Here is a 22,506-nt window from a genome sequence, read left to right as displayed (position 1 = left end):
GGCAGGCCCTCCCCCACCAGCCCAGCTGCCACTCCTGCCAAACAGGTCTGTGGGGCTGTGGGTGTCACGTGTCCCACTGGCGCTGACTAGGGCCCTGGCGGATTAAGCAGGGGCTGAGGGCTTAGGACCCACGCTGGCCACTTGCACAGGCCGGGGAAGGGCTTGAGGGAGCTCACCTACGTGTACCGCCGAGGAGGTCCCAGAGGCCAGCGAGGCTGCGCTGTTTGTGGCAGGGGCACTGGACCAAGGTAAGGGAGCGCCAGGGTGATCCCTGGCCCTGTCTTCCCTGCTCAACTCTGGGTGCCTCCATCTAGAAGATAAACATCCCCTCCTAATCTGTTGGCATCTGGGTCTGTTGGAAGCAGCGAGAGGTAGGAGGTGGAAGGGCCCGGCATGGGACAAGGGCCTGCCAGATCTCAGGCCACTATGCAAGCTCACTCGAGCTCGCACAGCCTCTCGGACACCCTGCCCACCCATCTCCCAAGGGGCTCTGCGTCCTCTTCTGTGTCCAAGGCGTGCCTGCTAGATGGGAGGGGTCACTGCCAACCTCCAGTCAGCCCTCCAGATCTTGTTGCCTTTCCCTGGGCGGTGGCCACTACCTGGCCTGGCAGGACGCAGCCTCACTGCTCTTGGAATTATTAAGGCAGGGAAGGAGGGAGGAAGTGGGTATAGACTGAGCATCTGCCAGGCACCTCCCCTCGGGGAAGCTTTATTCCTACCAAGCAAAACATGGAAGACTCACCCATTTAATAGACAAGAAAACTGAGATCTCGGTTGGGGGGTGGCTGTGGTTTGGCAGGGGCCTGGGCTGAGACAATGGCCCTGCCTTCTCTCAGCAGCCTGCCTGCGTGGCCCCGGAAGTTGCAGGCTCTACTCCTGCCACCATGGCCACCGCCGCCGGGGGACTCCCCTCGCTTGCCTGACTAGGCACATTCCCTCTGGAGCAGTGTTGCTCCTCCCCAGGGCTCTCTGAGAACTATGGGTCCCTACAAGGAAGTTGAGGCCAAGAACAAGACCCAAACTGGGCTAGTGGCTAGGATTTTGGGCGATGTCCCCTGGTTTGTGTAGTGGGAGTGACAATAATAGGGCCTGCCTCTTCAGTCACTCTGAGCCTAAAATGTCACCATGCACAAATGGGCCACCGACACGACCCAGCTCCCAGCAAGCACAGGTAATCTCAGCTTTTGGATATGTTTGTTTTTAATGTCTTTTCTTTAAAAATTTTTATTTATTTGACAGAAAGGTAGAGAGAGAAAGAGAGCACACAAGCAGGAGGGAGTGGCAGAGAGAGAGGGAGAAGCAGACTCCCCGCTGAGCCAAGGAGCCCCGTGTGGGGCTTGATCCCAGCACCCTGAGATCATGACCTGAGCTAAAGGCAGATGCTTAACTGACTGAGCCACTCAAGTGCCCCTCAGCTTTTGTTCTTTACTGAGAAGGTCAGTACTTGAGCTCCCTCCATCTCTGAAATTCTGAGCTCCTTCTGGCAGCTTCCTTTCTTCCTGGACCTCTTATATTTGGTTTATTTCTAGGAGGTTACTCTTTGCTTAGGAAAAAATATTCAACATTGTAAGAATATACAATGAAACTGCATATGCCCCCCACTCAGAGCAAACATGAGGAGCATTTTGGGGGTATACGGTTGGATATTCAGGAGATAGATCTATATGTGTGTTTAATCCCTGCAGTGTCTTTTAAAGAAAACACCGGTAGCTTGCTCTGCTCCCATCCCGTGACTTCCCTCTGGGCCTTTAAATCCACCCACTCGGCCAGAGAGCCTGACTCCCTCCTCCCTCCAGAAGGCACACATATTTGCGGACGCTGGCACCAGATTTTCCTCGTCAGCAGGACTCGAGGGAGGCTGTAGCCTGGCACGGGGCAAACAGGGGGAACGTTGAGCTGCAAAGAACGGTCCCTCTGTGCCCTGTTGAAGGCCCGAGTTGGAGACCAGCTCCCCCTCCTCCCCGCTCCAGCAGATCTGGGTCTGGAGCGAGGGTGGAGCCTGGGGACCTGGCATGGGCCCAGCCTGGCTTCCAGCTGGCCATTGGGTGACCTTGAGCCAGCCCTGGCCTCCTCCGGGTTCCTGACTCAGTGCAGAAGCCCAGGACATGCAGCAGCTTCTCCGAGAGGAGTGAGGATCTGTCTCCTTGAAGACCCAGGCAGGCAACATGTCATTCATCTCACCTGGGCTAATGCCCATAATGTGGCCTGGAGTTTTTCCTGCCTCCCTATTAAACTTTGACGGTCTTCCCATGAGGCAACTTAAGTCAGTGTTGTTAAGTTTTGCTGATGTTTTCTCTGTGGGCCTTGTGATTTCTGGACCTGCTACTGTCTTATCTCTGCCATGTAAATCTCCCAGAGGGCTTTTTCTGGGGCTTTCTCTCTCCCAGGGTCTGAGAAAGGAAGGCAGCTGGTGGCTACATGTGGCCCACATGTCCTGCATGCATAGGTATAAAGCCTTACCAGAAGGGCTCCCTGCCCCCTTGAAGGAAGAGAAGGATCCACTGCTGGTGTCAGGAGGGCGGCAGGGACCAAGGGTCATAGTCCCCCAATAGGGCAGAGCTCCAGGCACCTCTAGTGCACAGATGTTCAGGTTGTGCACTGTGTAAGAGCACTTGGCAAAGAAAGAATGCAGTCTTTCCAAGCAGGAGTCTAAGAGGCTGTGTCCACCAGAAGAGGGCACCTTTTACAGAGTCACAGGCACAGGGGCCCTGCACACTGATGGTAGAACCAGCCTTGAGCATGCTCACTGGCAAGGGAGAGATGCCTAGGTGTGGTGGGTTCTCCTCCCCACTTAGGCAGTCTTCTGTGCTTAGCTTTCTAGAGTCTCTCTCCAGAACTCTGTTGGTAACCTCAGGGGAAAGGGAACTCTAACCACTGTCCTCCATCTGTGTGAGCAGCTTGAGCAAACCCAGCTGGGTGAAACCTCAGAGGGAACTGGGCCATATGCCTGGCCTCAGGGGCCACAGGATGGCTTGACTCAAAACAGACCTGGGTTCACATCTCAGCTCGAGTTTTTCTGGCTGTCTACTCCTGGTCAGGACATCTGTGCACAGACCCCCTACTTTATTGTCTGTTAATATCCCCCCCATACACTCCCCCAGAGCTCAAGTATGAAACACCTTTACCTCTGTGCCTGGTCCCTTGAGACATGAACGTTTTATTTATGAAGGCATGGTAATTTGGGGACAGCGACTCACTTGATCTAGACATAATTCATTTCTTCCACAAAGATTTCTCAAGCATCCAGTATGTGCTGGGCACGACTCTGGGGCTGAAGTAAATGGTGAGTCCCACAGACATGCTCCTTATCCTCACCCAGCTGTCTGGTATAGGAGAGGGAAATGCTGTCCTGAATAACATCAGCCAGTTGCTAGGAGGAATTGCTCAGTGGGGCCAGTGAGGAGGCCAGGAAGGGCGTCCCTGAAGGAGCTGAGGCTTGAAGGTGGAGTCACGGTTAAGTAGGTGAAAAGAGAGAGACATGTGTGCTGAACTTGCATTTTCAAAGGGTGGGTGGCAGGAGCCAACCAAGTAGGTAAGAGGCTGAGGCAGAGTAGGGAGGGCAGAGGCCAAATTTGCAGGGACTTCTAGGTATAGCAAGGAATTTGGTGCTTATTTTGTAAGCAGTGAAGAGCCAGATTTTGAAGCAGGGCGATGATTTGTCATTAGACTGAAATGTCAGTGAAAATGGCTTTGAGTCTTGTCTCTGCTTCCTAACCCAGCTGCCCTCCCTCGGTGCAAGAGGGCTGGGGAGGAGGATGTCTCAGATGGTTCAGGAAGGATGGGAGATGTTTGAATGAGGAAGCTTAGAGTGGGGTCCAGAAGCTGACTCAGCTGCCCCTCTCTGCACCTCTCCCAAGGCTGGGGTACCATGGGGTCCTGCCCGCTCTCTGTCCTGGGGCTGGGAAGGCCAGGCTGCAGTTCCCCAGAAGGACGATAGGTGGCGCCAGCCCTCCAGTGGTGGAGGGTGGACTGGCCCAGCCAGGACCAGCCTGGTGAGAGGTGGGTTGGGGCCGCTCTGGTCATGCCAGAGCCCACCACCCTTCCCCCTGCTCCTCACCTCCACCCCAGTCTGATACCTAAACTGCTGGTTCAGTGGCTCCAGCCTATCTTTCCTCCTCTCCAAGGATGGCTCTACCATCTGTGCCCTAAGTTGTCTTTTTGAAAACCGATCTTCATTTGCCGCCAAGCCCAACCTGGGGATGGCTAGGTGGACCCCCACTTTGCAGGGGAGTGCTGGGGTCCAGGTCTCTGCTCTGCAGCCATGACTAGTGAAATGCAAATGTGAGGTCCCAGATTTACAGGGTGGACAGGACATCCGCAAGCCACGTGTGTAAAGCAAAGAATGAGGGCCCTACAGTTAGTGCAGCCAGAGCTAGACACCCACGAGGCCTTCAGAGCCTGGGAGTCCCTCCCCTGCTTTCCTTAGCCCCCATACCTTGTCCTGGAGTTAAAGCCTAAGGGCAACCAATGTGTGTTGAATGAAGAAATGCCCTTTCTAATCAGAGCCTGCATCCCAGGTGAGACCCTCATGGCTTGGGCCGTCCATTGGTATCAAATCCCAGCTCCCCGTGTTCTGGTGTGTGATCTCGCATCTTGTGCAAGTGTTTTGGTCCATCTGGGCCTCTGTCCCTTCTGTAAGGTGCAGACTGTGCTCTCTCTAAGGCTGGGAAGGGATCTTGGGAGAAGAAATGGCGTCAAGGAAGACAACTGGGGGTCCCAGCCCAGCGCCCTCGCTCCTGGCTTCCCTTTCCCATGCACAGTGGGGATTACCCTTAACCAGGGGAATAATTACTGTGGACAGGGCTGACATGTTGAACAAATTGCTGTGTGCTTGTAATTACAAATTGCATTTCCAACACTCCAGGGGTTTCCAAACCTTGATATCTTTGCGATTAACACATAAATTATGCTCATGTACGGAAACAGTAAGAGAGACCAAAATTGTCTGTGGGCTGTGTTGCATAAGGGTTGCTCATTATGGACCCACTCCAGGAGTCTGGGGCGGCCCCATCTGGGGCCTCCAGGTTTACTCTTAATTCATAGGGCCATGTTCCCTTACCAGCCCAAGTCCCACTTGGCATGGAGGGAAGCTCCAAGGCTTTTCCTGCGAACGGTGCGGATTGGAATCCCAGCTCTGCCCACTGCAAGCTGAGCGGCCTCAGGTGTACCACTGAACCTCTGTGTGTCTCAGCTTCCTGGTGGGCTGCCTAACAGGGCTTAATAACCATCCACAGGACAGTGTGTGCCAAGCTGCAGACAGCTGCCAACTGCCCAGCATACAGGAGGTGCTCCCTGGGGGCCTGGCCTTCTCCCCTCACAATGCAAGAGGTGCACTGTGGGATGGCAGCCAAGTCTTATTCCCAAGAGTATAGGAAGATGGCCTTGACTCCCCCTACCACCCTGCCCCTGCTACCCACCAGGCAGGTGGAAGTGTGAGACTCCGGCCGTGTGAGATGATTCCAGGTGAGCCCCAGACTTGGTGTCCAGGGACCAGGAACAGAATCACATGGGACCTGGGAGAGTATAACTCTCCTCCCGGTGCTCTTTCAGCCCTGCTAGTTATTCTGAGACCAAAGTGTTGGTCCCTGCTAATACTTCTTTAGCACTCAGAAAAGGGCTTCATTGTATTTTGTTTTTATGGGTATTGTAGAGTCACATGGTCCAACAATTAAAGATAGAAAAGGCGCACAGTGAACAGCAAACCACCTTCCCAGCCCTGTCAAGTTCCCTCAAAGGTAACCGCTGTCCAGAGGTATTTTATGCTTATGTCAGTGTGTGTGTGTGCGCGCGTGCATGTCCGTGTCTGTGTGTGTGTGTGGGGGGGGTGTTTACTCCTCCCCCTTCCTTTTTTACCCAAATACAGCATTCATCACTTTGTTTCACCTAGCAATACATCTTGTGTCTTATTCCCTATCAGGATATAAAAAGCACCCTTCTGTTTTATGGCTGCCTTCTAGAACATGAATTCTCCTTGCTAGCTAATGTCTGCGTTAAACAAACCTAGAGCAGGCCTCCAGCACAGGCCTTCTGCTGATAACAGGATCCAAGCAGGATTTTATAACAGTGTTTTAGTTTGGGTGATTTGTTTTTATGGGAAAATTGAATTTATTCTCAGTGAAACTTTTTTTATTATTATTGATGGAGAAGATCAAGTTTTCCCCATGTGAAGCATGGTGTTAAGTAATTGGTAGACGTGTCCTTTGTGGTCATTGGGAAAACCAACCTAGAGATAAATCCAGGCCGCTTCTGCCACCGGAAGTCTACCCCCTTCACCCTCTGGCCTCATTCCTCACAGCTCACCCATCCCCGTACTTCACACTCCCCATATATGCAGAACTATGATTATATTTTCCCAAGCTCACCAAGGCTGTGCCTATGCTGTTCCCTCTACCTGGAGTGCCCTTCTCTTGCTGGGCCACCCAGTGAATTCCCATTCATGCCACAGATCCCAAGACAGGCCTCACCTCACCTCCTCCAGGAAGCCTTCCCTAAATGGCCATCCCACCTACTTACAGTCAGTCCTGACCTTGTGCCATCTGGCTCCCATACTGAACTGATGGCCCACTTCAGTGCCCTGGCTGACCCAAGATTCCCAAACTGGAGTAGGCATCAGACCCACCTGGACCGTGGGAATTTGCAATTGCAAAAAAGTCCCAGCTGAGACTGCAACTGTTGCTGTTCCTGGAACCAGCCTTTGAGAACCACCCGTGGAACAGAGAGAACACAGGCTTAGTGTCAGCATGGGTGGGTACCCGTCCCAGCTCCATGCTTTAGAGGTTGTGCGTCTTTGGACAAATGACTTAGACTCTCCGGGCTTCAGGGCCTCTGTTTCCTTCTGTACCTTCTCGTTCCCCAGTCAGTGCCTGACAGACACAGAGTAGGTAGGAATAAATGTCAGGGGCAGTTGTGGGACACATTCAGGAGTGCACATGTTCTCAGTTATGGATTTATTCAGACATCACACGTATCTCGCATCCATTAATTCCGAATCAGTGGAGTCAGGTCAAGCTGGTTGCAGTCTTCGTCCCAGCCAGATGAGAGAAGGTGTTGTTTAAATCAATAACATAAAGAAAATTGCAGAGGGGAATTTTTAACCCACTTAAGAGAGGCTGTTGTTTTAGGAGCACTTAGTGGCATCCGTTTGCAAAACAGGCGTCCCTGGCACTTGTCGTAAATGAAAGTGTCTGTTCATTAAGGGAGAGCGCCACTGGGGCCTTGCCTTGGCTTGGCACCCCTCAGTAGCTGTTCTGCCATGGGGACCCATGGCTCAAGAATAAGCAGGCTCCTTCCTTAGTGGCTCTCTGGAAAGACCCGTGTCTGAGTCTGAAACAGAACGAGGCCTTGTAGATTTCCATATTCCCCGATGCCCTCACTTTACCTGCTCCCTTTAATACAGAGGGGCCCCAGTTTAAGCAAAGCTACCAGGAAAGAACCAGATATGTCAAGGATGGTCATTTGCCCTGCTGGAGGGATGCTTTTTTTTCTTTTTTTTTTTTAAATAAAATCTTTGGCTGATGGTTCCTTTACATACTGGGCACACTGGAGACGAAAATTGGTGTTTTTGAAAGACCATTTCACCCAGCCCTTCCATAATCTATCTATGGTGGAAATAGAGGTGTTGGCTGAGATCGAATAAGACAAGGGTGAGAACGGGGAGCAGGAGCGGGGCCTGCCGTTCCCTTCCCAGCTTGCAGTCCTTGCCCCATCCGTGTGGTTGTCCCTGACTGAGAACGACTGTGGTTCAGCATGACTCACTCATTTATTAGACAATTATTGAACACGTACTGTAGACCAGGCTCCATCTGGATACTGGGGACACGGTGGTAAACAAAGTCCCTCCTTCACAGAGCTCCATTCTGATGGAAAAGACAGACGATAAACAAGTAAACAAGTAATTAAGCAAGATAAATATAGGCTGAGAGATGGGCTTTGAAGGGAATTAGATGAAATAGAATGGGGATGGGCTTTACCTGGGGGTGTTCCAGAAGATCCCTCAGAGGAGGTGACGGCAAGCGGGCCGCCGTCCATTGGAACATGTGTCTGCTGTCTCAGAGCCCTTCACACGTGGGGTCTCTTTCCCAGACTGTAGGCCTGTGGGTGGGGCTTGGGAACACAGAAGTTAATTCATCCCTGGTGGCCCCACTGAGTGTGAGCTGGCCCCCTGTGACCACGTGACCCCACCTGGGCTTCTGGGCTGCCTTAGCAGAGCTGGCAAAAGCCTCAAGTCCTTCCCGGGGCCAGCTACCACCATGCCTGCCCAGCTGCTCGCCACTCCAGAGGGCAAGCGGGGCATCCCCCAGGAAGAGAGTAGGGCAGAGGGAATTGGGATTTGTGACTGGGGACCTGGGAGCTGGCTAAGTGGGGGCAGTGGGGGCAGAACTCTTGCTGAGGGCCCAGCACTGGATATCCCACTAAAGTCTTTACAACATCAGTGATATGCCTGGTTATTCATGCCCATTTTACAGAGGAGGAGACTGAGGCTTGGAATGGCAATGCCCAAGACCACACTGCCAAGAAGGGGACAGAACCAGGAGTCGGACTCCATAGCCAGTGTGGGGCAGTTGTGGGGGGGTTGGTTCTGGATTTGCTTTTATTATTTCCATGATATCAGCTGAGAAGGGAAACTGTCTTCTGCAGAGGACATCTTGGAACTGGGCCTTGAAGACCAAAGAGAACAGTGTTTAAAGCATAGACTTGTGAATCAGACAGCCCTGGGTTCAAATCCTCACTTCCTAGCTGTTTGCCCTTACGCACATTCTTTAAGCTTTCTGAGCTTCGGTTCCTCTCTCTGGATGATCGGATGAGGATAGTAATAGTGCTATGTTCCTGAGAAGGTCATTGTAAGGCTTATTAAATGAATGATACATGTAAAGCATTTAGCACAGAGCCTCATTCAATAAGCCCTTGGAGTGGGCGGAAGACAGGACAGGTCTAGCCTCATGATTACATTCATGGTTTGGGGGTCATATGGATCTGCGCTCAAATCCCTGTCATCCACCTCTAGGTGTGTGGCCTTAAGTAAGTTACTCAGCCTTTCTGAGTCATCGTATTTACGTAAAGTGGAAGATTGTTGAGAATTAAATGCAACCTCTTCTGTAAAGTGCCTGATATAGGGTAGGCACCGGTGAGGGGTGGCCTTGTGGCTGTCTAGAGAGGTAACAGCCCCAAACTTAAGGAAGAGGCAAATAGAGGCAGAAAGGGGGAAAGGAGGCACAGAAAGACCCATCCAGTTGCCCAAGATGCAAGATCAAGCATCAGATGTGGGGGAGCTAGGCTGTGACCCCAACTGGTGTCCCCGGGTGTGAGCATTCCCACTCTGTGGGGACAGTGGTGGAGCAGGGGAAGGACTGCCCAGTTCCGAAGGCCTCCGGGGTACCCAGCCAGGCAATTACAGATGTTCTTGCCAAGCCCCCACACCACTCCTGCAAGGAGGGTTTCCAGATCCATACACTGAGGCCCCAGGAAGCTGGGGGATTCAGCCAGGGTGACACAAGGGGGTCAGGGGCTGGGATGTACGTCCAGACCTACTGGCCACAGAGCTGCCTCTTCACCCTGGGACAGAGAACCGAGGTGGCCTGGGCTCTGTCTCAGGTATGGAGGGGCCCAGAGGGTCAGGCCAGAGGATCTGGCCAAGCAGCTTCCCTGTGCTACCAGCCAGGGAAAGGGGGGGCTGCGGTGGGGTCACTTTGATTGTGAGCCGGGGCTGGCAAGACCACCTGATGGGAACTGTGGTGTGCGGTATGATTTCGAGGGCAGTGGGGTGGGGTGCGGTCAGGGAAGAGCCCTTCACTGACGAAGGTAGCAGCCTAATTAGGTATTTGCTACTAAATGTCTTCCTGATGTCATCAGGCCTCTCGAATCCTGCAAGAAGACCAGCAGACGGCCACTTCCCATCCACTTGAGTAGAGACCCGTAACTCAAGTAGTGGCACTTAGAAGCCACAGGTCTGTTCTCCACAGGCCCTGCGCCCTAAATCCCCAGGCAAGCAGCTCAGCTTACCTGACTGGGCCCAGTAGGGGGACAAGGATGGAGGGAGGGGGCCCCCAAGAGTGGCCGGTCTAAGGAGGGAAGCCATCAGCACCTTCTGACCCATGGCCACCCGCCCACCTTCCTTCACTTTTACAACACCCACTTTATAATCACCCACTGTGTAGCAGGGGTTGCGGTGGGCACTGGGGACCTGGAAACATGGGGTGCTCTGGGGTTGTAGGCTAGGAGGGCTTCTTGGAGGAGGTGATCATTCCTGACCATTTGGTTCACAGTGTCAGTCACTGAGCACCTGTCACATGCTAGGCTTTTCAGAGTTTGTATAGCGCCAGCCAGTACTGGTAAGGGTTTCGATTCTCCTTGCTTCTGACCCTGTGTCCTGACTGTGCGGTTCTGTCATTGCAAGCCCTCCCTAAGGATCTTTTCTTCCAGCCTGAGTTAATCCATTGTCAACTGTAGGCATAGTAGCACCTGCGTCTGATTTTTATTGTTCATTCAAAGACCACAGGAAAACATCCTCCTTACACCTCAAACCACAATGGTTCCCTGACTCTGTGGTTTGCTTTGTCAGAGCAGTGGGGAAGGAGATGCAGAAAGGAAGTCAGATGACCAGGTCTTGGCCTGGCCCCAGAGTGACTTTGGGAAGTGCAACCCCCTCTTGTAGGCCTCAGGTTCCCCCACCTAATGGGCAGGCAACGCTGGGTCATGGTGACTCCTTCCAGCCCTAAAATTTAGGATATGCAAACATTAAAGCCTCTTCAATCTCACTGTCACGGTCTGGGTCTTGGCCAGCCCAAGTAGCACTGAGTTTTTATGGTTGGGACTCAGCTCTGCTGATAGCTGGTCATATGGAGCAGTGGCAGTGTCTGAGTCCCACCACCAGGAGAGTGGACAGAGAGCCATTGTCCCTGCCCTTGCAGTGCCCACAGTCCAGGTGAGGGTTTCCCTCCCCACCTGGGAGACAGTACTGGGAGGGGCTTCGAAGAGAATGTGACCTTTGGGCTGAGTCTTAAAGGCTGAGTAGGAGGTTGCCAAGCAGATGAAGAGGGTGGCCTGGGAAGTGGGAACCGCATAAGCAAAGGCACTGGGACAAAAGAGGGTGCTGTGCATTCTGGGAGGAGCTCTATTGTAGGGATGGTAGCTGGGAGTGAGGCTGGAAGGCAAGGTGTCAGGGACTAGATGACAACCAAAGTACTATCTGCACAGGTGATGGCCATATCGACTAGTTCACGTAAACAGTCCTACACCCCCTTGGGGCCACCTCCAGCCTCCCAAAGTAAGTTATCCCAAGGTCATTTACTTTACTTGGTGTAGTGCAATTAGGGAAGCCTGTGATTTGCAAGTGGTTTATGTGAAAATGATTGAAATTTTAAAAAGTAACTCGGCACTTTGGAGCAACTGGATTCATCTGGAAACTTTCTGTCCTGGGGGACTGACTGCCTTCTCTGAGATACCATTTTACACAATTCTGCATTCTGCACAGCTGCCTCTGGTTTTCACAGCATCCAACGTTCCTAGGAAGAAGTTCCATTCTGTAAGGAGCCAACACCCCCCCTCCCCAAAGCCCAGCTGTATGCTGGACTGTGGGGTACTGCGGCCTGGGAGGCAGGATGCCTGGACCAGTGTCAGTGTTCCTAGTACACAGCCCAGGGCACATCCCTTTTTCACTCCAGGCCTCAGTTTCCCTGTCTGTAAAATGAGGACATGGGCTGCAGGGATGATGACAGAGCTCTCTCCTGCGCCTGGCATCCCGGCTGTGCTGTGCTGTAGGGATGTTCATTCGTTGTTATGAGAGCAACAGAGGAATGATCAACACTGAAGAGGGGAGTCAAATGGGCTCCCACTGATTTTCACACTATCAGTAAGACACAGCCTACTCAGAAGCAAAGGAACCCGAGTGGCCCAAGAGGTAACTTAAGTACCATCTGGAATTTGGGGTCTTTGGGCACTGGCTCTGGAGGGCCTCAGGGTGTCCTATAAGATGCTAGAAGACCTCCAGTCCTGTAGGTTGCCATGATTGTATTGATTTCTTCATTGCACTGGCTTTTTTGGTTTGTTTTTAAGGGAACAAACATGTTTAAAATTTTGAAAACTATAGAAGGGCGCCTGGGTGGCTCAGTGGGTTAAAGCCTCTGCCTTCGGCTCAGGTCGTGATCTCAGGGTCCTGGGATCGAGCCCCGCATCGGGCTCCTTGCTTGGCGGGGAGCCTGCTTCCCCCACTCTCTCTGCCTGCCTCTCTGCCTGCTTGTGATCTCTCTGTGTCAAATAAATAAAATAAAATCTTTTTAAAAAGGCGGGGGGGGTGCATAAGGCAAGAAGTCCTCCCTTCTCCTTCCCAGCCCTGTCCCAACAAGACTTCAGGCTTAGAGGGCAGAGGCCCATCTCCAGGAATCTCTGGAAACCCCAGTTTCCCTTCCCAGAGGCAACCACTGGTCCATGTTTCTTGGATCTTCTTTAAGAAATAGTTAACGGTTATATGATGCTATATAAGCACACTAGTGTTCTATATATCTTACTATAAGTACATATGATGATTTATTGGACTTTTAATCACAGTGTCCCATCTCAGATCATTTCCTATACGTATGGTGTGCCACCATATTGTTAACACAGAACTCCAGTGATGGGCGTATAGCTGTGTACCCACTGCCCAGTCCCCACTGAGGGACATTGTATGTCTCCTCCTCCCCATTCCACTGTTACAATCAACTAATATCCTAAGTCTTTGTACACACAGGCAAGGAGCTCCGTAGGAGTCATTTCTAGCAGTGGATCGTCCCATTATGTGGCCATCTTGTCTGAAGGTCACTTGGCCCGGCCCTATGTTTTGTTTTTGTTTTTGTTGTAAGATTTTATTTATTTATTTGACAGACAGAGATCACAAGTAGGCAGAGAAGCAGGCAGAGAGAGAGAGCAGGAAGCAGGCTCCCTGCTGAGCAGACAGCCCAATGCAGGGCTCGATCCCAGGACCCTGGGATCATGACTGAGCCGAAGGCAGAGGCTTTAACCCACTGAGCCACCCAGGTGCCCCAGGCCCTATGGTTTTAATCACCACCTTCCCCCATGACATTTGGATTCCGCTCTTCCAGATCTTGTCCATGGTGGGCCTGCGCAAGGGCACTGGAGGTCTGGCAGGACAGGCAGGGTAGCTGGTGCCAACAAGAAACTCCCCCAGAGGACCTTCATTTATTGCAGGGTAGACGACCTTTTCGTGCGGAGGGCTAGATATAAATATTTTAGGCATTGTGAGTCATCTATCGCCTTTGTAACTGTTCAGCTTTGTTGTTGTAGCCCAAAAGTATCTGCAGATAATACATAAGTGAATGAGTGGGACTCTGTTCCAATAAAACTTTATTTTAAAAAAGCAAGCAGTGGGCCGGATTTGACTCTCAGGCTGGATTTATTCAACTGCTGAGCACCTCCGTGTCCCAGGCCCCCTAGTAGGTGTAGGGAATGCTGCGGAGAACAATACAGCCTGCCTGGCAAGAGCAGTACAGCTCACTGGTGTAATGGGAGAGCAGGTGCAGAGTAAACCCAAGAGTGTCTAACTTGGACTAGGGGCTGGTCAGGGGTGGCTTTCTGGGAGAGGAGACATTGTAAGCTGAAATCCAAAGTCTTAGCCAGGAGCCAGGCACAGCAGGAGTCTGGGGCTTTGAAAGAGGTTTTGTACTACTGGAGATATGGCGTGTGTGGAGGGAACATGATAAGTGGCAAGGGCTGGAGAGGTGAACCTCGATCAGGGCACACAGGCCTGGAGGCAGGCTGTGTGGAGGAGCTGGCCTTCATCTTGACAGCTCTGGGAGAGGGACTGCAAAAGTTGGCCTTGCGGGGTGGGGCAGGGTACTATATACGTGTCTGATGTCAGAAGCCAGGGGGATGGGGATGAAGTTGGGTCATGACACGTGAGACAGGTGAAGGCAAGCAACTCAGGACTGAAACTCAGGACGGTACAGTGGAACTAAATATTTTCATGACTTTCTTGAATCCTGTGCCCCTATAGATGGGCTCCTACTCATCCCTCAAGGCCCCATCCCAAAGCCCCTTCATCTTTGGAGCCTGTTATGAGGCAGACTTACAAGCTCCTTCCTCCAGATTATTATAACATCATACTGAGGGACACTTGTCGCATCAGTGTCTCCCACTGAGGCCTCAGATGACAGGCACAGAGTAAGCACTAATAAACGCTTACTAAATTAAATTAAACAGGAACATGAATTCTCCAGGATAGTTGTGGCCCATGAGCCATACCTTACAGTTGAGAAAACCAAGACTCAGAAGGCTAAGCAACTTGCCCAAATGGAACATGTAAGAATTCTGCCCAGTCTAGTCATTTTAGCAGAAAAATTGGCTTTCTCTGCCTTTCCAGGCTGGAACTTTGTTGTTTGCCTCACGGTTCCCTAAATTATTAATCTGCAAGGCAGTTAACTGAGCAGAAACAAGAGGCACACTTTGTAGAAAGATAAAACAAGAGAATTAAGAGGCATTTGGTTTCCAGGGACTCCATCCTCTGGTATTCCAAATGCTAACAGGGAAATTCAACCCCCTTCTTCTAAATCCCAGCCGGAACAATGTCGCCAAGACCATCCTGGCAGGCGGCTAGGCCATGGGCCTGGACAAGTGCCTGGAATTCTTGGAGAATCCAGGTCGTGAGGCTGTCGGTCAGAGCCTGTGTCTGGAGGGCTCCAGCAGCTGGGCTGGGGGAATTCTTTTGGTTCCATTTATTGCAGCCTATTTTTAGAAGGCTGTTCAAGCTGGGGTGGGAGTTTTCCACCACCACCATCCCTGCAACTGGACAATTTAAAGCCTATCCCCTCCTGCCTCCCATTACCCCCCAACCAGGATGCTGGACATGGTAACAGGCTTTGAGCAGTGCACGTCCGAAGTCGTCTCCTTCTGGAACCCTTGTGTGTAGGTGCTCTTGTCCATCTCCCTGATTCTGGCCATCTTGGTGGGTGTGAGGTGCTCTCTCATTGTGGTTTTTTTTTTTTTTTTTTAAGATTTTATTTATTTGACAGACAGAGATTACAAGTGGGCAGAGAGGCAGGCAGAGAGAGAGAGGAGGAAGCAGGCTCCCTGCTGAGCAGAGAACCCGATGTGGGGCTTGATCCCAGGACCCTGGGATCATGACCTGAGCCGAAGGCAGAGGCTTTAACCCACTGAGCCACCCAGGCGCCCCCTCTCATTGTGGTTTTGACTTGTATTGTCCAGATGATTAGTGGTGTTCAGCATCTCTCCATGTGTCTATTGGCCATTCATATTCCTTCTCCGGAGAAGTGTCTGTTCAGATCCTTTGCCCTTTTTCTAATTGTTCCAATTATCAATTGAACAATCATCAATTGTTCCAAAATTGGGTTATTTGCCTTTTTATTGTTGAGATGGAAGAGTTCGTTATATGACATGGATACTAGACTCTTATCAGATAGGTGATTTCCAAATATTTTCTTCCATTCTGAGCATTTATTTTTAATGTAGCAAAGACAGCATCAGAAGTAGAGAGGAGAAACGTGGAGATGGGCAATGAGGGGCACTGGATTCCTGCTCAGCCTGTTGCCTGGGAACCCTGGTACACTAAACTGGATCTAGGAACGGCCTCTTCTGGTGCTACCAGCTGGGCCAGCCCAGCCCTCTTCTTTCATTGTCCCCCACCCCACTCCAGTTTCCCCATCTGGGAAAGCACTCATCACTAGACTCTCGGCAACACCCCTTCCAAATGGAAGACTCAAAAAGGCACAAGACGATGTCCCTTCATTAGTGGCTTCCTACTTCTTCCTGACTTCTGCAGATGTGCCAGCTGCCTGGCCCTCCAGGAGATAAACTTGCAGCTGGGGCAGGTGGGGTTTTGATTGTGTCTGTGTCTGCTTGATGTCTCCCAACGACATGTGGGCATTCCACAAGTGTGGGTGCTGGGCCCTATGCCTGCCTTCATGAAGCCCAAGGACAGATAATAAACAAGTAAATATGCAAATTGAGAACAGCAAGCCAGGATTGCTTATAGTAGGGAGAGAGGAGCAGCCTGGAAGAGAAAGTGAGGGAAAACCTCTTAGAGTTAACCCAGTTAAGGTGAGCCTCAGTTTCCTCTTCGGGAAAATGGGGCCACCAATAGCTTCACCTATATCACATGTTGCCTTGAGGACCAAGTGTAGGTAAAGAGCTCTAACAGCGAATCAGGATTACTCCAAGCCAGCCGTGGGTGTCTGAAAGTTGTCTCTGGGTGAGGGAAGAGCACCGGTGTTGAATGGGGTTAGGGAAGAAGAAGCTGCTTTCATCAGATCCTCACTCACCCAGAAGTCCCCAAATGGGTGTCCCCAGCCTCAGGATGGAACCCATTTTTTTCTCTGGGGCGGAAACATCAGAACCGCAAAGTCACAACATCCCGGGAGCAGAGGTCTCGTTTTTTAAACTGAGGCCAAAATCAGGATTGGCAGAGATTGGCGCCATAAGCAGAGTAGGCTGCAGTTGGCTGGTTTGGGTTTTATATTTGCTGTGCTTATGCCTTGAGGAGCCAGATATGTATTTGGGGGGACTCTGTTTTGGAGGGAGTGCACAGCCCTCCCAGAGAAGGGCCTAACCCGGCGGAGACGATCCTGCCTACTTGGCTCTGATAGCCCCGCCCGCTTAGCGCTTCCCCCACGAGGCTCCGCACAGCCCCGCCCGCCCGGCGCAGCCCGGCCCTCGGGCCCGCCCCTGGCCCCGCCCCCTCCCGGGCCACATTCCTCCGGCCCGGCCTCGCTCTGCGCCAGGCGGGCGGGTGGCGGTGGCGGCGGTGGAGGGGAGGGCTTGGCCGGCCTGGGGCTAGGACTAGAGCCGGGAGCAGCGGGAACCGGCGGGCACCGGGCCGGGCGACCCGAGGTGGTCGCGAGGTGGGTGGTCAGGTCTCTCGGTGGTCCGGTGTCGGTCCCGGGATCTGCCGCCCCAGCGGGAGTCGGCAGCGCTCGGCGGGGCCTGGGTCCCGGGCGCTCGGCCCCGTCAACTCCCGCCGCGGCCGCCATGTGGTGTCTGCACTGCAACTCCGAGCGGACCCAGTCCCTGCTGGAGCTGGAACTTGACAGCGGGTAAGCCCGTGGCCGGGGGTCTGGGGGATGCCGTGACGGGGGCGGGGGGTGGCGCCGGGGCTCGGGCGAGAGGGCCTTGGGGAGGGGCTTCACGGATATGGCCTGGCGGGGCAGGGTGGGGGTGCCAGCAGAACCCCAGTCATTGCACGGCTGCGGGCGGTATGTTGTGGGTTTGTGAGAGAGCTGGGTCCTGTGTTGTTGTGCCCCGGTTCGTTAGAGCCTCCTGGGGCTCTAAGTGTAAGTGTGTGCCAGAGAGGCTGCGGGGATGGGTGTGCCGGGGTGCGTGAGACTGTCAGGATGTGTGTGATGAGTGCCTGTGTGTGAGGGAGGGAGGAGGGTTGACGGGGTGGAGCGTGGCTGTATAGTATGTGTGCAACCAGCGCAGGGACCTGAGTTTGTGTGTGTGAGAAAGAGACGCTGTCAGGACAGGAGTGTGTGTACGCGCGCGCGTGTGTGCATGTGCACACTCGCTCCCAAGTGAGTGTCGGGATGGGAGCTTGTGTGGGGGTGAGTTTCCATGGGAGAAACCGTGGGTATCCGGTGCCAGGCAGGAGCCCGTGGACTGGATGGAGTGTGTGAGTCGGAGTGTGGCCGGCGGGTGTCTGGGTGTCTGTGCTTGCATCTGGTTGGGGCAGGCTGAGACTGCCAGGGAGTCTTTCTGGGGGCCTAGTTATGCTAGACCCTGGGCCTGTGTCCAGGGTTTTGCGTCAGCTCTGTTGGGGAGACCCTGGGCAAGTGTGTGGGGGTTCGAGGGATTCTTTCACGGACTGTGCACAGGTGATCCAGGTGTGCTTCCAGGAGGGGGATGGGGAAGAGGGAGGACCCAGGAGGGCACTGGAGAGCCTGGAGCCCTGGGGGGGTTGAGATCTGTGTGGCTGCTGCTGTTGTGTTGAGTGCGGCTGGGAAGGGTCTGCTGGTGTGATTAGGTGTATGCGTGTTTTTAATGCGCCTGGTGTGGTCAGGGATGGAGTCTTGGTGAGAGGGGTGGAGGGGTGGGGGTTTGAACGTGTGTCCCAGAGACCAGCGCTTTTCTGCTTTGGGGCCTGTGGGTGGCTGCCTGAGTGTCCAAGGGCCCGTATTTATGGAGAGAGAGTGTGTATGTGCTGGGAATATCGATTTCCTTGCACCGCTCGCCAGCACAGCTGCCCCCTGAGCTGTCTGCAGGCCCCTTGGAGGAGCCAGGCTGTGGGGCGGAGAAGATTTGTTGACAAGCTGACTTGGCTGTGTCGGGCCCCCTGAGGCTTGGGGGGCAAACCACCTGCAGCCGTTTGATCTCTGAGTTCAAAAATTCTGCAGCGTGTGTCTGGCAGTTGCACTGAGAACATGCATATGTTCCCCTCTGGCCCAGTCCTCACCCCAGGGGCCTGGGACTCTGGGCCTGAGGCTCTGTGTGGGGTTGTGGGGGTGTGGTTCCCAAGAACCCGTGGCTTCTTTGTGTCTGGGGGGCAGAGGCTGGGCAAGCTGCAGCTGCAAGGCCAGCTGTCTGGGATCCGTGGCATCAGTCCGAGAATGGGGGTCACGATATTCATATTGCACACATGCTACTGTCTTACGCAGCTGTCCCACCCGGTATCGCATTTGCATTCTTATCCTTGTGGCTCCGGCATGCCCATATTGCAGGAGAGCAAACTGAGGCTGAGCATTAAGTCTTGTCGGCACCAGGGCTCTGCGGTTTATGGAGCAGCTGCTGTGAGCTTTCCCTGTCTAGGCACTGGAGACATAGCAGTGAGCAAAACTCAGAGTGCTCATCCCCGTAAGGCCAGCACACTTGTGGGGACACAGTTAGCATGGTCCGCAGGCGATGTCTCTTTTCCCGCTCCCAGCTGAGAGAGACTGCGGGGTGTCCCCGGTGCCCCTGCTTGAGACCTCTCCAGTGTCACCCTTCCAGTTGGGATGTCCATAGGGACCGCTTTGGCATATTTCCCAGTCCTGCATCCCTTCTTATTGGAAGTCCTTCTTCGCATCTACTCTAAACCTTCTAGCTGCAGGGAAGCCTGCTTGAGTCCTTTTGTTGTCAGAGTTGGTGATGAACAGCTGCTCCCCCAGTCTCAGAGCACAGACCAGGTGTCCTCGAGATTGAGAAGCCCTTCTGCAGCACAACCCAAGGTTCACCCTTCGGCTTCAGAGCAGGTGGAATCACATTTGCTCCAGAGTGCCTGGTATGCAGTTCCAAAGAAAGCGGGGTGGTGGGGGGTGAGGGGCAGAGAATCAGCCCAGCTCCTGACCTGCAGAGGCTGGCCAGCTTGCCCCCAACCCAGAGCCCTCCCAGCTGGCCATCTCTCCCTCTCTAAACCCAGGAAGTATCCAGCATGCTCCAGAGACCTCAGGAGACCCCCAGTCTGTAACAGGTCTAAGATAACCCCTCCAGGAACAGCCACGCCACCCTGACAGCACAGGTGGCCCCCTTCGTATGGCGGCACTGAAGTGCCCTGCTCTTTGAGCCTCGAAGCAGCCCACATCTCTCCCCACCGTCTCTTTCTAAATGGGCATGTTAAGATAGGGAATCCAGTGACCTGACCAGGCTGTTACCAGGGGAGCCTGGAGGAGAACCCACATGTTCTGCCGGAGGGCCTCTGGAGGGCCCCTGCCAGCCCGGCCAGGATTTTCAGGCTTTCGCTCAAGGAAGTCGGACTATGAACTAGCTGTGCTAATATTTACACAGCTTCAGTTCAAAAACATGGACAAGACTGTCAGCTGCACCGTCAAACCGTGTGATGACTGGGCAAATAGGTGTTTCTGGAAGGGACTGAACAGCCCCCCCACCCCCACCCCAGGCTCTGGGAGCTCAGGTGCACATGTGTGTGGGTGTTAGCTGGCCAAACTCTGTGGGACGAGGGATCTTGGTTTGCCAGGACAATCTGTGAGGCCAGGAGCAGCTCAGGGCATCAGCAAAGAAGGGAAACAGACTGCGTTTCAAATCCCAGCTCAGCTTTGTGACGTTATGCAAGTTACTACACCACCTCAGAGCCTCAGTTTGCCCCTCCGTGGAAGGGACTGGTACCCGGCTTCACAGAGATGCATGAGGACATGTCTGACAGCCCTCGCCAGGCTGGCCAGCCCCAGGCCTCCGGTCCGAGCTATGATTGTCCAGGTCAGCACTCTGCTCTTCCCACTGCCAGTGACCCATGGGATTTTCTTCCTTCCCCTTTTGTAAATTTCCTCTGAATTGCTATGACGCGTGGAATGTCTGCCCAGTGGGCTTGCAGCAAGCCAGAGGCCCGGGGAGAGCGCCGCAGAGGTGGACCAGGTCCCCAGTGGAAGTGTGTGTATGTGCCATGGGCGGGGGGGAGGATGCGCCAAGGCTGTTGAGTGTGATTTATCATTCGTCCTCAAAAGCAAATCCTAATGACTTCAAAGGCCATTAAGGCTCTTGGAGAATTAATTGGTGCAGGCTTCGAGAATCTGGCCACTTCCACTGTCTGAGCTACTCCCGAGGAGCAGTGGATGGTGATTATGGTGGGAAACATGGCACAGTGACCCCTGAACCTGCCACTCGGCTGGCTGCTGTGGCTGTCCCCCTAAAGGGGCAAGTGCCCCTTTAAGCCCTGAGGCCTGTGTGCTCCGATGCCTGCCCAGCACAGCACCCGGCCACGTGGTAGGCACAGCCAGGCAGCAGCAAGTGACTGCACCCGCGGCTGCATGCGTGCTCCCCTGGGCGTGGGGGTGCTTTGTTCTCAGGAGCGATGCGTGGGACCCGTTGTTCCTCTCTTCACTCCCTAGCTACCGCGCCCCTGCTCTGTGCCAGGCCCTGGGCTAGATGGAGAGGAACCAAGGTTCGTCATGTGAAACCGTGTACCACAGAACCCGGACAGGTGGGGTCCCACAAGGCCTACTCTGCCTCTCCCCAGCTGTGTGGCTTTGGTGAGGTGGCCTCCCTCGTCTGAGCCTTGATTTTCTCATCCATGAAATGGGGACTAAGAATTACCTCCCCGCAGGGGATATGCGGCTTTGCCTGGTAACTCACACCTATTCCATCCCTGGCCCAGTAGCCAGTAGCCAGCAACACCAGCCTCATCACCACCTCTTCTCTTGAGAAGTGACTACTGAGTTAAAAGTGGTTCGTCACAGTCATCTTTTTTGCTGGTTTCTGGAGCTACGTGGCTTTTTGTGAAATCTCTTGTCCTTGAAGGAGCTAAGGCATGATCCTAGCCTCTCTGACTTGGATATCTTTTTATGCTTTCTTTGAACGTAGCTTTTGCTTCCCTGCCCTTGATGGAAAGGGTCATTTTTTCTGTTTTATTTCCTTGCTTTGCGCCTTCCTAACATGGCGAGCATTTAATGTGAACTGGAGGCCCAGATGTAGAGCCATAGCAAAAGTCCCCTCCTTGTCTGTCTGGGTGGGGAAACTATGACCACATTTGTTTTTTCCTCTTTGTTCAAAGGTCAGTATAATAATAGTAATCACAGTGGTTGCCATTCAGCTCTGCGCAAAGGACTTAATTCTCAAAGCAATCTGTGAGTAAGAGCTTCTGCCCCCACTTGGGGGAACAGTTGGGGGACAGTTATGTGACTTGCCCAGGGTCACTGGCCAGTAAGCCTCGGAGCTGGGATTTGAACTCAGTCCGTCTGGCTTTGGGGTCTCTGCTCTTCATAGCCAGGCTGTGCCTCCTTTGGGGTTAAGTAATCTTTAGCAAAATCTGTCACCATCATAAATGGAGCCTTTCATATCTTTTCCAAGCCATGGAACAGGTAGGTGCCTGGGATCCCCTGGTGTCAGCATTTCCAAAATGTCCCACCTTTAGGCTGGTTTGAGGACCACCCTCTGGGGTATCCTTTTGTCTTGCCAGACCCCACAGGCCCCAAGAGCTCCTTCCCCATACACTCCTGTGGGGTTCCGAGATAGTGCCCTTTGGCCCTGACCACTTGTGCATTCTGAGGATAACACACTTGCCCCAGGCCAGCCACAGCAAGGAGCAGGGTCTCGGCGACAAAAGCCAACCATCCCCAGACTCTCTGCAGGCCCCTTGCAAACATAGCCAGCTTCTGCATGGGGAGGAAGCCCAAGGCCAAGGCTTTTGACGTCATTAGAGGACACACATGCGTGTGGGCTGCTGAACTTGCTCCCATGAGAGAGAAGGACTATTAATTTGGAGGAGTCCCCAGCTACGAGGCAGCCTCCCCATTAAGGCTCCCCAGAATCGCCTGTTGGCTGAGTTGGTCCAGGTCTGTCCACCAACATGAATACTTTCTCCCCAGTGGCTGTTTTAAAAGATGGAAGCAAATGGTGTTTGCTTTTCTATTTCTGGCTGAGAGGCTAGGCTAGGTGGTACAAGAATGAAATGCGTTAGTACACGTGAAACGTTTAAAACGGTGCCTTATTGTATTATAGTGAGTGCTCAATAAATGTTAATTATAGTCACTGTAGTTGTCACTATTTATCCTGATTATTACTAAGCTTGGAAGGTCTCTCCCTCCAGAGGGCTGAGAAGAGCTCGCTGTAACTAGTTTTTGGCATTCAGCCTCCCTA

The 22,506-nt window shown here is 53.2% G+C and overlaps 1 protein-coding gene across 11 annotated transcripts in view; it reads left to right on the top strand.

The window, feature by feature from the left end:
• Window positions 1-22,506, top strand: part of IQSEC1 (IQ motif and Sec7 domain ArfGEF 1) — a 375,511-nt gene that overhangs the window by 285,388 nt on the left and 67,617 nt on the right. For 2 of the 11 annotated variants that reach the window (XM_047743566.1, XM_047743521.1), the window contains exon 1: window positions 16,716-17,039. The exons of 8 other annotated variants lie outside the window; for them this stretch is intronic. In XM_047743566.1, the coding sequence (XP_047599522.1) occupies window positions 16,975-17,039 (65 nt within the window). In that variant the 5' untranslated portion in view covers window positions 16,716-16,974. Of the gene's footprint in view, window positions 1-123; window positions 249-16,715; window positions 17,040-22,506 lie in introns of those variants that run through there. One more of the 11 variants, XM_047743576.1, reaches the window with a different exon arrangement.

This window comes from Lutra lutra, chromosome 1, assembly GCF_902655055.1.
Source record: "Lutra lutra chromosome 1, mLutLut1.2, whole genome shotgun sequence".
Classification (NCBI taxonomy): domain Eukaryota; kingdom Metazoa; phylum Chordata; class Mammalia; order Carnivora; family Mustelidae; genus Lutra; species Lutra lutra.
Note: the sequence above shows the minus strand (reverse complement) of the source record. Positions and strands in the feature narration are given on the sequence as shown.